The sequence below is a fragment of the Apis laboriosa genome, unplaced genomic scaffold (assembly GCF_014066325.1).
Source record: "Apis laboriosa isolate Shangri-la unplaced genomic scaffold, ASM1406632v1 scaffold5_cov152, whole genome shotgun sequence".
In the NCBI taxonomy this organism is placed as follows: domain Eukaryota; kingdom Metazoa; phylum Arthropoda; class Insecta; order Hymenoptera; family Apidae; genus Apis; species Apis laboriosa.
The window spans coordinates 3,385,459-3,403,381 of NW_025223857.1; the positions used below are offsets into that span (position 1 = coordinate 3,385,459).

Below are 17,923 nucleotides of genomic sequence, written 5' to 3' on the forward strand. Positions count from 1 at the left end.
TATCCACCACTTTGCCTCTTAATAATTCACCCCTTGTTTCTAGCAAACTGTACATGTTGGTATACATCCCGAAACGATAATTAGAAATTAATTTGCTTCGATAATCTCATCGTAGACGGGAAAAATAATTTTTATGAAAAAATTAACCAAGATTGGATTTATTATATCTTTCATCGACAAAATCATAAAGCAAGGAACGATTTCGATGAAAATTCTCGTAGCCTGAAATATCATAGTCTCATCGACAAAAGAAAGTTTACAATTCGAAAATTTTTTTTTTTTTTTTTTGAGATCAAAAACAAACAGATTCAACAAATCACCGAGACACACACTTAATTACAAAATTAACAACAATCTCATCGAAAGAAATTTGAATCAAAACTAAAAAGACTGTCGGAAGATCGCGAAAATTATCAAAGCGTCGTCAACGAAACGCCCTGAAGAAGAAGGAACTAATTTTAACGAAAGAAGGAAAGAAAAGACTACGACGAGTCGAATAATAATCTCGAGCTATTAAACAAATAAATAAATAAACGCGGGACTCTGTTTTCCCTGCGGGACAAGAGAGCCGGCCATATCGATCTCCGGAGAGGCGAAGATCGCCCTGCATGAGGCTTTCGAGTGGGGCTTCAGGGCCGTAACCACGGGGCTCGACGCCACCTGCCACGACCTTGACCTAGGGGGTTCCTCTCGCGCCGGCGTCGCATCCTCGCCCTCCCCTTTTCTCTCTGTCCACCTTCTTGCGCGAGAACCTGCCCCCCTCCTCCCCTTCCAACAACAAACCTTGCGCCGGGGAACCTTGGGATCCCTCCGTTCTCCATCCTCGCCACTTTCTCCACCTCGTTCTCCTTCCGCGCCGTTTATTTATCCTCCTCCAGTGCGCTCGTTTCTTATTTACATTTTCAATTGTGTCGCCAATTTTCGAATTCCATCGAATTAATCATCCAGGATTTTCGTTTCTTTCTATCTTTGCCCTTCCCTTTATCGCGAAGTATTCTCCACTTTTTCCTCCTGCGCTTTTTCCCTTTCAATTCAAAAATTCAATTAATGTTCTTCCCCACGATCTATTATTAATTTTCATTTCGAAATTTGTGTTGTTTCAGATATTCCTTTGGTGATGGTAAAATATGATTGTAAATCGAAACTGTTTCTAAAAAATATATAAAAATTTTATATACAAGAACGAATTTTAATTTTAATGTATAAATATATTCAGTTAATAATTAAATTATGTCGCCAATTTTCGAATCATCCAGAATTATCTATCGTTGTATTATTGATCGTTTGAGCTGAGCTTTTCGTTTCTTTCTTTCTTTCTATCTTTGCCCTTCCCTTTATCGCGAAATATTCTGGATTTTTTCCTCCTGTGCATTCGTTTTATTTATATTTTCCCTTCCAATTGTGTCGCCAATTTTCGAATCATCCAGAATTACGGTTTATCTATCGTTGTATTATTATTTCTATCTTCACCCTTCCCTTTATCGCGAAATATTCTGGATTTTTTCCTTCTATGCGCTCGTTTTATTTACATTTTCCCTTCCCCTCCAATTGTGTCACCAATTTTCGAGTTGGATTAATTATTCAAAATTACGGATTACGGTTTATCTATTGTCGTATTATTATCGTTTAAAGTAGCTTTTATATATATATATATATATATTGAATTATAATTTATAATTAAAAGAATAAATTATCTTAGGGATAACAGCGTAATATCTTTTGATAGATCATATATTAAAGATGATTGCGACCTCGATGTTGAATTAAGATTAAAATTAAATGCAGAAGTTTAAATTTTGAGTCTGTTCGACTCTTAAAATCTTACATGATTTGAGTTCAAATCGACGTAAGTCAGATTTCAGGTTTCTATCTATAATAAAAATTAAATTAATTGTACGAAAGGACTTTAATTTATAAATAATTTAATAAAAAAAAAAAATATTAAATAATAATTTATTATTTTAGAATAAATAGTGCATTAAATTTAGAATTTAATTATATTAATATTTAATTAATAAATAATAATTTCTATTTTAATTAATTTAATTATTTTAATAATTATAGTTTTAATTAGTGTAGTTTTAATTTTTGACATTATTTAGAACGAAAAATTTTGGGTTATATTCAGGATCGAAAAGATCCTAATAAAATATTATTTTTAGGATTATTTCAACCTTTTAGAGATATATCTTAAAATTATTATCTAAAGAATGATTTTTTTTTTTAATTATTCAAATTTATATATTTATAGACCAATAATAATATTTTTTTTATCATTGACATTATGAATTTTATATCCATGAATTTATTCAATATATATATATTAAATTATGGAATTTTATTTATAATATTAATTTTAGGAATAGGAGTTTATCCAGTATTGTTTATTGGTTGAATTTCTAATTGTAATTATTTTATTTTAGGATCTGTACGATTAGTAGCTACAATAATTTCTTTTGAAATTAATTTATTTTTTATAGTTTTTAATAATATTAATTGAAAGATATTCTTTTTATGAATTTATTAATTATCAAAATAATATTAAATTTTCGGCGAAATTTCGCCGGTTCTGCACTTTTTCCTCCTTCGATTCGTGTCGTTGCCACGCGGCTCGAGCCGTTTTATCGATTCGTTTTTTTTTCCCCCCTTTCTTTCTTTCTCTCTTTCTTTTCTTCTTTACTAGCAACGTCCGCCCTTCGTTTCCACGCGAATCCTAATTTCGGGCTGTTATTGAAATATTCCTCTTCCACTTGTCCGACTAATTATCATACATCTGAATTTTGTATAATTTCCAAGGGAGAGGGAATAGGAGAGAGCTCGATTCTTTCTCCTCCTCTCAATAATTCTCTAATTAATAAGGAAAGTATAATTAACAAGTTAGCGAGTTTTTCTTGTTCTTGGAATTAAAGCCCTCGATCCTCGAAATGTTTCCTTCGAAATGCTTCCTTTCCGTTATCTCTAGAAACTTTAGAAACGAGCACCGGTTTTTCCTTTTCCACCTTTTCCCAGTTAATCCGCTGGATACTCCCTCTCTCCATCTATGCTCTTGTTCCCATCTTGATAGTTGAAGCAATTTTGCACGGATATAGAAACGATCTTAATTCTATATTAAACGAGAAATTAAGGATTTGCTCAACGATATATTAATTAAAGAAACTAGGGAGCACTAGAGACTTAAAAATTAGAAAAGGAAAGTTTCTAATAACAACTCTCATAAAACTCCCCTATAAGCAAACATATCCAATTTGTACACCCTTCCAAACAATATCCCGACCCTAATTCACATCCCACCCCAATAAATCCCAAAAATCCTCCCTTACAAACCACCCTCCCTACATTATCAACCCACACCGACCCTATACCCATCGATCATAATAATTCGACGATAATTCGAGAGTAATCGAGCGCGAATCGTCCACGCGAAAGAAGGAGGAGGAGGGAGGATTCCTCTTCGTCCAACCGAGTGCTGGACCCCTCTCCTCTCCCCTCCCCTCCCTCCACGAGCAGATACACACGGTCCTCGTATCCGTCCATCCCCACCGGCGACGCGTAGCTACCCCCTCCCCCCGAGCACGCCGCACGCCTCGACCGTCCTCCTCGCGACTGGGAACCCCAGTCGCGGTCCGAACTTCCCCGAGGAGAGAGACCCCTCCCCCCTGGCGGTGGTTCATACCCTGGACAGGCAACTGGGAGAGGCACGAGACACGAGACCACTTTGGCCATGAGACCGCTCTTCGAACCATGCAGGTGGGTGACCCATCCGCATGGGTCTGAAAACCCAGGAGGGTGCTTTTCTTGCCACGAAATTTTTGAGGACACTCTCGAGGTGCAACGATTTGTATATATGTGTTCTCTGGGAGGGTAGAATTGTTGCTTTTGTTATTGGAAGGTGATTTATTATTATGATATATTGAGAGGAGGGTTTGCAATGGTGTGAAGTTGTTGTTGGCTTGGGGGGAGGAGGAGGGTGTCGTTTCGACAAGGCAACGGAGAGATACGAATTATATGTGTATATATATATATATTGGAGAAATGAAGTTTGTATAAGTTATTCTTTTTAGGGGAGGGATTTATGGGAGAATAAAAATTCTTTTTTGGTTGGTAATTAATTAATTAAGTTGAAGAATGGTTGTTGAATAACAAGGTACGACCCAGGTCATTTATAATCTCAACGTTTCCATAAACGCATAAATTACTGGTATTTTTCCTTTTTCTTTCTTTTTTCTCTTTTTTTTTTTTTGCAATTTTTATGAGCAGTTTTCCCCTCTTTGGCGCGTGTTGTTACGGTATTTTAAATTCAGTTCGTGGAAAAACCGCATTATTTACGAGCACGAGCTAATATATATTCGAGGGTGAACAAAGGGGTGGATTTTCCTTTCTAATTTAATCGAGAGGGAGCGGATTAATTTTTGAAAGAGTCGGAATATAATTTACGTCTTCTCCCGGATTTTCTTGACGGATAATGTCCAAAGGAAGTATTTGTTACGAGGCTCCCTATAATTAAATTGTTAATAATTCTGTCCAAAGTTTGGCCGAGTTTGCCTGCCTCGTTCCCGATTCCAACCTTCGTTAACCACGAATTTACGAATATTTATCTCTCACTCGAATGAAACAATCCGTTCCTTAGAAAGCTATTCTCGATATTTTAAATTTAAAAATCATTTAATCAATTTCACTTCCCCGACTCGATCTACTTCGAGCTTCACATTTGCTGTTTATCGGGGAAAAATTCTAGAAGAAGTATTTTATATATACTTCTCTTACTCGAAGAGAAAATTTCAGATTCCTTTCGAACAGGGTCTTCCTTTCCCCTTATTATTTTGCCAGAACACGGATTTGATGAATAAAAGGGGAGCCGGTATATAACAGCGGTTATAATGAGATCCTTCCCTCGTCGACAAACGAGGGAAATAGCGCGTCGATGCCTCGCGTTCCTTTTCAAAACCCGCCAGGCGTCAATGACGAGAGGGTAAGAGTGTAAATGACACTTTTGATTAATTTTTTTTTTTTATTTTTTCCAAACGTATCTGCCCTCGTTCCGGATAAATATTTTTATCGTGGAAGAGGGGTTGTCGTTTGAATCGAAAAATAATTTTCATATCGGAGGAAAGAAATTATAATGATGAAAATTCGAAAAAAAAATTTTCGAATCTGGACAAATTCGAAGAGCAAAAAGTTAATTCATGTCAATTAGTTACCCCTAACTTTTCTATTAGTATCAACCCCCTTCCTGTAATATAATAACAAACTTTCTGATCGCCATTTACGCGACAGAATTAATAATAGAAGTTTAGCCCGTTGAAAATTTCATTTCACTCTTTTTGAGAAAAGAAAGAAAGAAAGAAAGAAAGAAACTTTTAATAAAAAAAAAAAAGGACAAAGTCGTAACGTTAAAAGTCGTGAAAAGTCTCGTTAAAACTCGTGTATTAGCATTTGAAAAATTAATCGAAATTTATCCAGCCGAAGAAGGATCTAATATGGAGGGAAAGCAACACCCTTTCCTTCCCCCCCATTTCTTCATCGACCGTGTGTCGTGTCAAGGCTGAACGTGCCAACATCTCTCAGTCACGGTCACGAACGTGGCCGTGTGTCTGCTCGCAATTCGCGATTATGGCCTCGCCCTCCAACCACCCGCTTTCCACAAATTTTTAATGGATTGCGCGAATTACTTCCCCACCCTTCGCCTTCCACGGATAATTTGCTAATCTTAGATCCTTTTTTTTTTCTTCTCGTTGGAAATGGTAATTAGTTTGGAGGTATCGGGGTGTTTGAGCTTCGAGGTAAGCCTCGTTCGAAGTAATTTCGAGGGGGGAATGTAATATTTCGAGGATTGATAACGCTTTGAAATTTTGGCACTCGATTTTATCAAAAGAGTGAGATTGAAAATTTCGAAAAGAAAATTAGAAACGTGTATATAATCGTTTTTTGGATTTAAATAAAGTTGGAAATTTTAATGAAAATTCCTTGATTTTCATCGAACGAAACGTGAAATTAAACGAAGTGCGATCGCAGTATATGAATTACTCCACTTTGTAAGCGAAGAGAAATATGTAGTCGTGAAGACCGTTTAATTTGCATTATTCAACCGGACATGAAATTCGTTACGAACAACAGAGTTCGTAACAACATGTTGAACAAACGATTCTTATCTGAAACGACCGTTAAAGTTTTCCCTCGAAATATCCTGTGTAGCGAAATTCGTTACGTCCGCAATTTTAAATTAATTGCAATCTTTCTTAAAGCTGGATCGATGATAACGCAGCTGAAAATGATATTCGGTGATAGATGCAGACAAATTTTTCAATATTCCCATCGGGATCGAATTCATTAATTTCACGGGTTTTCAATTCCTAATGAACGCGTTGCTGATTTTTTAGATTTTTTTTTTTTAATATGAAAATGAACAGGAATTAATTAAATCTCAGGGATCTCGAATTTAAGAAATTAATTTACTATAAAATTATAGATCCTTTCCTTGGTAATATTCAACGTCGCATCAGAAATATAATAATATAATATATATATATAATATAAGATAAAAAATAATAATTCGAAAATAATTCTTTCTTTCATTTAACGTCATTAAATCAGAAACGAAAGATAAAAGCAACAAATATATATATATATACACACGTTGATACAATGGCGCGGTAAAGAGAATAAAATGAATAGCTTCGCGAAGAAAAATTCTCGTGAATACGTTTTATTGCAAAAATATATTTCTCTCGTATCAATTCACTCGTGTATTCGTGTTAAGTTACGCGGATCGTTGAAAAAAAAAAATATATATATCGAAGAAAAATTTCGTTGTGAACGCTTGAAAAGAAAGAAAGAAAGAAAAGATACATAAGGAGAATAGAATATTTCATAATGGGGCGCGATATCCGCACATCTGGTTTTCGTTCAAATTATGGCCACGAGTTACACTTGTGCGACATACGTCGTACGAAATTCTTTTTAAAAAACCGGTTACAACCGTACATACATATCTCGTTCCTCCGGTTCTAAATATTTCCATTGTCGATCGCGTTATTTTTCTTTTCTTTTTTTTTTTTTTAATTCGAATAAAAAAAATTTCTCCATTTCGTAGATCCAGAGATTCCAAGGGTTTGCATTTGCATGATAATAAGGAGTTAAAATATTCAACGAGCCTTCGGACTAATTGCCGGAAAGGTGTCCCATGAATTTTGAAAGGATTCGATAAATATTTAAACGAGTTAATCGAGTTACAGTTTCCTGTTTGCTTCCAGTGCGAAAATATGGAAAGAACTTCTATCATGTGATTACGAGCTCGTGAGCTGTGCTAGTGCTGCATATGTGTGTGCGTGTATATAATAAAATTCATATTTCCAGCCTACACAGCCTTGTTCTCGCGTAGCTTGCAAAAAATTAAACGTGAATGGTTATAAAGCCCATAAAAGAAAGAAAGAAAGAAAGAAAGAAAGAAAGAAAGAAAAGAAAAACTAAGTAGATACTTCAAGGTTTCGAGGTTTTATAGATATTATAAAAACGCTCCATAAAATGTTTAACGCGAATTTCAACAGCCGCTATTCTTAACGACGTTTCGGTGGTCGTGGAATTTCAGTGAAAATTTAGACAATCTTTGGATCCGACCAACCTTCTGGAAAACGGGGGGTGTTTCGAAACGTTTCATCGTAATTTCTCTTCCGGAAGAGATAACTCCGCTCTCCGCTTTCTTTCGTCTCCCTCCTTTGTTCCCAATTTCTTTTTCTCTCTTTTTTATTCATTTCTATGTCTTTTTCGCCGCGATCCACGAAAACAAAAAATGGGAAAAAGTGTCCAGTATCCGTCACGAGGGAGCTTCCTGATCGCGCTCTATCGATCCACTCTCGCATCGCCTTTCGTTTGACCAGAAGCTTTTTTTACACGAGGCCAGACTAATTATACTCTCTACATGAAACAAATCGCTGAACACGATAAAAATGCATCGATAAATTTACATTATAATCTCATTAAAATGTCGCCGCTTTGAATCGCGCCGAGTTGTGAATCGCTTATCGTCCAGCGAACTCGAAGAATGCCACCACGATCTCTCGAACAATTTTTTCCCTTTTTTCCCCTCTCTCTCTTCTATCCCTTTGAAAATTAAAAAAAAAAAAAGAACTTTCAACGATGATACGTGTCGAATTTTAAAAATTTTAAAAATGTTCCTCGAATCAGAAATTTTCCACGCGACGGATAAAAAATAATTTTTCCCTTCTACGATGATTTCTTCGAAAGGAAACAACAAGAATGGACGACGCAGGACAGGATTATTAAAAAGGATGCACTGGAGGCAATAAGAATTAACCGGAGAAAAAAAAGGAGGGGGGAAGGGAGAAACGGCATACATCAAAGGAAATCCTTCGAAATCGAGGCGTATCCTCGATGGTCCCTCGCCATTTGGAAGAAAACGGGGGATCGAGATCGTGGCAAAGCGCACGAGTCGCTTCTTTGAACTTTGCACTTTTATTATTCCACCGTGATAAATATTAAACTGTTCCCGACAATTCTCGCGTGAGCCGAACGTCTGCGTCATCGTGTCACAAAGAAACGACAATGTGTTACAGAGAGAGCTTGGTTCTCTGATGGCAAATACGCCTTAATGAAAATCCGATCGAGTGGTGGTCGAAGACATTCGATCGTTCTATACCTCGAGAAACATCATCGATGTGTATTGGGGATAATCTCTTGTATCTTCGTCGATCTTACAAACATATCCATCTCATTTATAGTTTTAACGAAGATGGATATCGAGAGTGAAAATTTTGGGAATTTTAAAAAAGATTAATGAAAAATGAAAGTTTTTAAAGAGGCTCTTTATTTGTGAACACGAGAATGAAATGTTCGATCTCTCTATTGTTTGATCTAAGCGAGTGTTTAATTTGTTCTCTGGTGCTGGAGCAAATAAAGTTTCACCCAGGATTATATATAGTCGGCCGATCAAACATTTGCGATTCATCAGGGAAATCAAGTTTGCAAGAAACTAATCTGTGATCGATAATGATCTGTCGGAAACACGCCCCTCCTCTACTTTCTATGATAAATAATACCCCTCTTCTATTCACTTTTGAAGTTATTCTTGGAAGCGAGAAACGTCGAAGGTTGTTTAATATTATTCCGATCTTGGCTTTAAATTTCCTCGAAGAGAAAGAAAGCGATTCGTTCTTCGAGTTTCGAAATTTTTTTAATTCAAATCAAATATCCTCGATAATTATCTCATTGAAAATTTTACAACGTTGCCGATCTATTGACTAATTTATTAACACGAGCGAGTTAAAAGAGTTGTACAAATTTTGCACATCTTTTATTATTTATTTATTATCATAGCTATGACGTAGATCGAAATCATTCCTTTCATTTTTCCTTGGGTATAATAATATAATTTGCAATTTCATTTTTATTTATATATTTCCACGATTGCACGTTTCAGTGAGATTTTGAAACTTTCGAACTGTGCAACCGTGCAATCAGTTAGATCACCGAAAAGCTACACGCGATTACAATTGACAAAATATACGATAACACTTTTATACACGAGCCTCTCCCTTGCGAATAGCCGATAAACGTATCAAACGTAACGATCATTCCCAACGACAGACCAAATATCGATGGAAACTTACACATACATACACACACACACACGTGGATCGCGTGGAACTCCGTTTTCTCCGTTTCCATATCTACGATACTTTATCTTATCTTATTTGCCCAAATTTTCAACCCTCTCGAGTTGATTTAATATTATTTAAAAAATAGAAATTATTTTAATTTTTAATTTTTAACTTTCAACCCACTCGAATTGATTTAATATTATTTAAAAAATAAAAATTATCCGATTTTAATCCTTATATCGAATTAATTAATCAATTCTCGAGCATCGAAAAAGAAATCTATGATATCTTATTCGCCCAAATTTCAACTCGAATTAATTTAATTATTATTTAAAGAATGGAAATTATTTTAATTATTTTAATTTTTAATTTTTAATGCCCAAATTTTAATCCTCTCAAGTTGATTTAATATTATTTAAAAAATAGAAATTATTTTAATTTTTAATTTTTAATGCCCAACTTTCAACCCTCTCGAGTTGATTTATAATATTATTTAAAAAATGGAAATTATTTTAATTTTCATTTTAATTTTTAATTTCAATCAATTCATCGAAAAAGAAATCTATGATACTTTATCTTACCTTATTCGCCCAAATTTCAACCCTTTTGAGTTGTTTTAATATTATTTAAAAAATGGAAATTATTTTAATTTTTAATTTTTAATGCCCAACTTTCAATCCACTCGAGTTGATTTAATATTATTTAAAAAATAAAAATTATCCGATTTTAATTTTTATATCGAATTAATTAATCAATTCTCGAGCATCGAAAAAGAAATCTATGATACTTTATTCGCCCAAATTTCAACTCGAATTAATTTAATATTATTTAAAGAATGGAAATTATTTTAATTATTTTAATTTTTAATTTTTAATGCCCAACTTTCGAGTTGATTTATAATATTATTTAAAAAATGGAAATTATTTTAATTTTTAATTTCAATCAATTCTCGAACATCGAAAAAGAAATCTATGATACCTTATCTTATTCGTCCAAATTTCAACCCTTTTGAGTTGATTTAATATTATTTAAAAAATGGAAATTATTTTAATTATTTTAATTTTTAATCTTCTCAAGTTGATTTAATATTATTTAAAAAATGGAAATTATTTTAATTTTCAATTTTTAATTTCCAATTAATTAATCAATTCTCGAGCATCGAAAAAGGAAATCTACTTTACCTTATTACTTTACCTTTACCATCTAAATTTCAACCCTCTCAAGTTGATTTAATATTATTTAAAAAATGGAAATTATTTTAATTTTTAATTTTTAATTTTTAATGCTCAAATTTCAACCCTCTCGAGTTGATTTAATATTATTTAAAAAATAAAAATTATCCGATTTTAATTTTAATATTCAATTAATTAATCAATTCTCGAACATCGAAAAAGGAAATCTACGATACTTCACTTTATTCGTCCAAATTTCAACCCTCACGAGTTGATTTAATATTACTTTATATTAATATTATTAAATTTATATATTACATTTATAATATTACTAAAAATACAAATGGAAATGATTCGATTTTAATTTTAATCCCAATCAATCCTCGAGCATCGAAGAAAGGGAAAATAATTGGAATAATTTCGTTGATGAGGATCAACGCGTGTATACGTGGATGCTAATCTCGACACGAGGGAGGTAAACAAGTTTCATCGATAAACATTCGTCGAAACGATGAATAATTAGCTTGTCCGAAGCTCGCCAATTTCGAATTTTCACGAGGATTGGATTAAAACTCGTCACTCGAGCGGTGGACAACGAGAATACAACCGGAAACAGGCGCTTAAACCCGCCGCATAAGCCGATAAGCCGATTCGCGAGAAGGATTTTCCACGATGAAAATCTCACTCGTTATTATTTCACATACGAATAATAAACTTTGACATTTGTTTGTTACGGTTAATATAACTTCTCCTCTGGAATCATAATTTTATTCGTTTTTATCGAATGACAGGACGCGATGGAGGGAAACGTCGTTCTCATCCGATGAAATTTCCGGTAACGAGTTTTCGAGTCTGGTGACAAGCGGGACCGCGTGACGCGGACGCAACGTTTGCATAATGCGTTTATACACACGTGCATCTGACATAATGCTCGTTATCAGCGGTTATGTCAGAAACAGAGGAGACGCTCGCGTGCTCTGTCTCGTATATGCCTTCGATGCGGTTAATATAATATTCTCCGATAATAAGAAGAACAAAAAATTAATTGCAAACGTAATATAATACGTAATAAAATTGTGATTCTCCTTTGATCCAATTAATGCACCTATGTATATCGACGAACCACGCGTTACGTTGCTTTAACGCGTTCGATTATTCCTTTGTTTGCTCGTTTAATCATCATGATCGTGAAACAAACTAATTAAATATATATATATATATATATAAAAGCTAGGATTAGCAACGAAATTGAAGGATTGATCGATGGAAATATAATATAGAAATTAATATTTCATAAAGAATAAAAAAAAAAAAAAGAAACATAATTATTCATAATAATTTATTATTTTATTTATCCTACATCCTATTTTACGCTATATCAATCTCGCGTCTATGTTCGATAATCGAACACTCGTGCCAACTTCGTGCCGTTAAATATTAACCTTCGTTGATAATCTTCGTCACACGACAACAACAACAATAACAAGAGTTGTAAAAATTGCATAATCCTATCGATCCTATCTATTAATAATTATCGGTTATTATAAAAAGGAAGGAAGGAAGTGTGTATTATGTACATGTGTAATATTAAACCGTACCTTCAGAAGCCACTGAGAGAGCTGGGCCGATTGTGCCTGAGCGCGGGCGAGCAGAGCAACGAGGTCGTGACGGAAGTTCGCGCGGAGCCTCGTGGCGGGCTTCCCCTGCTCCAAGTATGGCCGAGCGATTCGCCAAGGGGCGAGGCCGATGGACAGGCGCAGGCATTCGTGTTTCCGGATGTCCAGGAGAACGTCAACGACAGCGGCATCGAGTCCATACAGGTAACGTAACGAAGAAACATTTTTAAATATATATATATATATGCATTTCAATTGTGATAAAATAATGATAAAATTGAATCGAGAGTATCCTTTAATTCTACGAATTTTATTTTGCCTCGACGATGTTGGTGAAAAATTTTGGTAATTTTAATTTAAAAAGTTTCGGGATCGATGGTGAAATTTCGAAATTCGACGACACCATTAGATGATAGGGATAAGTAAAGTTGGCTATTGAATTTCAAAATTTGATGGAGACAGTTAAAATTTAATAAACCATCAAGTTGAGAAACCCGATAACGGTTTCGAGGCGAACTTTTAAAGTTCAATAATTCACGGTTCATCGATTCCAATGATCCAATATCAACTGAAAATATCGACTAGAATCCGACAAACAACAATCCCGCGAAGCCATAGACGTTCGCATATTCTCTACAATATGTTCAAACTCTTGGAATTCCTCGTCGAATCCTAAAACTTCGATACAAAAAAGAAAAAAAAATTCCATCTCTAATTCTACAATTTTCAATTGTACTTCTACAATTCCATTTATTTCAAATTAATGGCTCGTATGATTATTTTGCACGTACGTTTTTTTTCTCGAAAAAAAAAAAAGGCATCGCCTTCGCCGTGCGGCGTGGCAAGCACTAGTCCAGCAGCCACGCCTCAACAATCGCGACGCGCCAGCCTACTCCATCCGGACCACGCTCGGCTTCAGTTGCACCATTTGCATCACAATCACCACAATTCCGGGATTAAGAGTCCACCGACACCGGACAGGACGTCCATCGACGAGGAGCCCCCACTCCCGCCCAGCCCTTCGAGTTCGACAACCAGCAGCCTCCGCTCCATGCCCAGCTCCGCGAACGCCCAGATGCACTCGCAGGACAGGAGACGTAGCAGCAGGTGATATTTCGTTCTCGAAATATGAAATTTAGAAATATGATATAGTTTCTTTTTTTTTTTTCAAGGAAAAGCGAAGTGCTTCCTCGAAAAGTGTCGTTGTCGTGGAGAAAGATATATTTTCTTTATATATATATATATATATAAAAAATGGGATTGGTACGACACGAATGAGAAGATTAAACACGTTCGTGATAATATCCTTTTTTTTTTTAGGTTAATTAACGTTGCTTTTGTTACCGTTCACGTTTCGAAAACGCTAAATGCCATTCTCAATTTTATCATCGTGGTAATAACGAGATACAAGGGGATAGATAACGAGTGTCCCTTCGTCCGAAATGTACATACAGCTGACTTTAATATACGTAATCCCGCAATATCCACGAATTTCCAAATACACACCCACCACGTTCAGCCTTCAACATACGTTTCAAATAATTCAAATCGAATCTATCTACCTACGTACGAAATGATGCAAAGGATTGTCACTTTAAACAGTTTAAATGCTAAGCAAATTAAAAGAAAAAAAAAAAAAAAAGAAAGAAATATTAGAAAATGAAATTTATTTTCTCAACAATTTTCAACTTTCGAAATTTGCCTTGTACGTAGGCGATTGGTCAAGATTGGCCTTTTCGACATCTTGCACGTTCCCGATAAAACTTTTCTTCCACGTCCGTCACGGAAAATTTTTATTCGCCTCTCCACACAACTTCACGTTACACATACTCACCTGTATATTTGTTTTCACGTTCTCGTTCCTCAGGATAAGACGAGGATATCGACGATCGTTTCACACGAGATTTTCCTGTATGAAAGGAAAATTGGAGAGGGGAAGGGGGCCTGAAACGTGTCTGTTCCCGATCCGTGAAATTACCACGGACTCTGGAAATAATCCCTCGGGCTGATACGGTCTGACGTCGATCTTGACTCGTGTCAAGGCGCGACCCTGGCACCATGCAAATATATACGGCCACTGCACATACACACATACACACACCACACACACGTACACGTGCCGGTTTACCGCTCTCTCCTTTTTCATTTATGCATCTCGAGATATTAATCGCGTCCCTGGTATCCCGGTGATCCGGGGCAAACGGTTTCCTTTCACGGAAATTCACCTTTCAAACGAAGCGAAACCTTCGTATTCCGGATCAATTCGAGAATTCGTCTCGCTTTTCTCGTTCCCCGTTTCTTTTCCAAGATTTTCAAGATTTTAATACGTAAAGCAGATACAAGATTACGCAATTGTTTCAACAAAAATCGGATAGATAATGGTCTTTCTGCCGATTCTTCTCGTCGAACGATTCCTCCGACTCACCGTCGTCGAACTTTCAAATTAAAATTTCCGGCTTTTCACGTAAAATATATAACGTTCTTTCCCGATCTTCAACCGTTGATTTCCTAAACAGTGACGCCATATCGCTCGAAATTGTCACATGGGAATGGAAACTCTTAGAGCGCCCCTCGCGGCTCTTCTTGAAAACGAAAGAACGCCGTTTCGGATGGCGCCACAGAAGCAGAAAATAATTCGAATTCGGTCAAGAAAGGGAAGGATCTTATTTTAATAGATTCGATTCGTATTCCACGAAATGCTGGATAACATCGATTTTAGCGAATTAACTTGTCCTTCTCGAGTCGGGTACTCGAGTTGAAACGATACAAATTATAATATATAATATAAGTTTTCGTTTGATCATCCAGCGATTTCTCTACAGTTACCTCTGCAGTAATTACAAATAGCTAATGAGCTGTCCTTATATATACGTATACACTGTTCATATTACCCTCCACACTGAAGATACCTCTTCTCGTATTCACGCAAAGCAGAATCATAGATAGAATCGCGTCCATTATTATCCATATCATAAACTCGAATCTGAAAATACCGAAATACATCTCAACACGAACTCTTAACAAGTCTTCGTTCAGAAAACTTCGTTCGGATTGAAAAAAAGGGTATCTTGGGCCGACAGGTACAGCATGTTCGACGCCCTGGACCTGGAATACGCCCTCCTGAGGGCGGCAGCCCGCGGCTCCGTGGGTCCCTACTCCCTATCGGAGTCCCTCCACAAGCTGACCTTCACCCAGAGCTTGGCCTTTCCCGCGCTTGCCCGGGGCCTGGCCTCGAAGCAGAGCGTGCCCACGAGGAGGCCCCAGCAGCACACGGAGAGCGGATTGAACGCGTTCGCCAAGGTGGTGACCGCGCTGGTGTTGGTATTGGTCAGCGTGCTCGTGTTCGGCGTGGTGTACAAGTTCGTGAGGACGTGAGGATGGTTGCTGGTGCCCGATCGGCCGGCCGACTCCTCGCAGGAGTTGGATCGGCCGGGCACCGGCGACGCCTTCGACCACTGAACGGTCGAAACTCCTCGATCCGAGTTTTCCTTCTCGGACGACGCATGCACGAGCTCGAGGATGAATCTATCATACGATGATCTTCGCGGGTGGCCTAACCCTACCTGACGAGGAGATCCTTGATTTGGAACTGATTCTGGAAGAGGATGTGACACGTTAATATGAGTTAGAAAGATGGATATATATATATATAAGTAGATAAGTGTAAGAGAAGTGCGAGCTTGAAACGAATCGAAAAGGGGAATCCTCCTCGAAAGAGGATTGTTTCGATGGTGAATCGTGAAATCGTGAAGAAAGAAAGAAATTTCTAAATCTTGATACCGAGCATTTTTACCGAGCGTGTTATTATTACAATTCAATATTAATCGTCTCTCGCGGTATTTTTATGCGGGACGAAAAAATGTAATCCATGTATGACATTTACATTTCGTAAAAAAAAAAAAAAAAAAAAAAAAAGAAAGAGAGAAAAGAAAAAAATATAGTTTTTTTCTCTCTCTCTCTCTTTTGAATAATAAAACACGTTCGTTCGAGAAATATCGAATAGCTATAAATTTTATATTTACTCTTTTTTTTTTTTTTTTTTTTTACGTAATACCATTAAAACGAATCGTATAATACGCCTCTAATACGGCGAACGTAACATTTCAGTTGTTTAATGCTCGATTAAATATACATTTATTCGCTTATCCGAGAAAGGAATTTTTCGTTTAATTTAAATCGTAGAGAGATCGTAGAAGGATAGCTAATTCCAATTACAATACAAGCATCGATTTTATATAACAATATTCCTCTGTTCACGGATGAACGATCCTCCCCTTCCTCCTCCCCCTTCGCCCCTTCAACATCAACCGATATGATAATTCCTTTAATCGATTAAAATCTTCCGCCCCGTACGAGAGAAAAACACATGCACGTTTTTAATCGGGCAGGAAATCCGACGACTCTTCAAGTGCTTTTACACGTTTCTATCCCGACACGACAATCGCTCCGACGATATTTAAACGATCGGATATAATATATATATATATATATATTTATAATTATTATAATTATTATATTTATAATCGCGGCCGAATTCCTTCGCGTCCTCGACGTGGCGAACGTCGATGGTCTCGGTAGTTGAAGCTGCGCGCGCGAACGTGAAAACGTGATAACGTTACCATGGAAACGTTTGTCGAATCGTAATTATTTTTCCCGTGTATTTTACATCGATCGAACGTTAGAACCCATTCACGTTCGTTACCACGTTCTCGTTGCTCAAAGAGTTTTCATTTATTAAACCATGCTTGGAAAGTTTCTATATATATTTTTGGTATTTGTTTTGCGTTGTAAGTGTAATCCGGAAATGAAATTTCTTTGCAAACCTTACCCGTCGACGCTTTACACGAGATAATCGTGAAATGTATACACATATATTCTATATATTGTAAATATATATATATATATATATATATATACACATACAAGTATGAACGAAGGAGCACCTCGATTCTTTGATTCGTTGCGTTGTATATCAAGCAAATTGTTATGATAATATCGATACTTAAAGAAGACATTGAAGACAAGTTAAAAGTGTATATCTATATATATATATATATATACATGCGCTACGAAATAGGGAGAAAGAAGAAGAAGAAAGAGTTTTTTTTACCTTGGATAAAAATTAAATAAAAAGTATTTCGAGATAATTATTCGATTAATCTGGCCGAATCTTTAGAGGAGATATTTTTTCACTCAAAGAAGTAGAAGAAATGGGTTTTGAATAAAAAGAAAAAAAAGAATATACTTTTGACAGAATGGTTACTGTCGCTGTAGAATGTAAACAATGTAATATCGATATAGTATCGCTGTAGTCGTTTCTTTTCTTTTCTTTATTTTAAGAAGACTAATTTTTTTTTTGGAAAGAAATCGATCGATTATTCGATCAATCGCTTCATACTGTACAAAAAGAAAAAAAAAAAAAAAAACTCTCGAATTTGTTCAAACTAATATTCCGAATAAAGATTTTTTTCGATAATTTACCATTTTCCATCCCATACATCCGTCCAATCGAATTTTCAAG

At 35.9% G+C, this 17,923-nt stretch overlaps 1 protein-coding gene across 1 annotated transcript; it reads left to right on the forward strand.

Moving 5' to 3' along the window:
• The first annotated feature begins 3,650 nt into the window (after window positions 1-3,650).
• On the forward strand, window positions 3,651-16,254 carry LOC122718113 (palmitoyltransferase ZDHHC5-A). Its single transcript, XM_043942816.1, has 4 exons — window positions 3,651-3,747; window positions 12,391-12,606; window positions 13,220-13,509; window positions 15,483-16,254. Exons 1-4 carry the CDS (start codon window positions 3,742-3,744, stop codon window positions 15,775-15,777), a joined length of 807 nt encoding a protein of 268 aa, XP_043798751.1. The 5' UTR covers window positions 3,651-3,741; the 3' UTR covers window positions 15,778-16,254.
• Window positions 16,255-17,923: the final 1,669 nt, after the last annotated feature.

Coding starts and splice junctions, on each gene's coding strand:
- LOC122718113 (XM_043942816.1), top strand. Junction 12,607..13,219: donor GCGGCATCGAGTCCATACAG/GTAACGTAACGA, acceptor AAAAAAAAAAAG/GCATCGCCTTCGCCGTGCGG. Junction 13,510..15,482: donor GACAGGAGACGTAGCAGCAG/GTGATATTTCGT, acceptor TTGGGCCGACAG/GTACAGCATGTTCGACGCCC.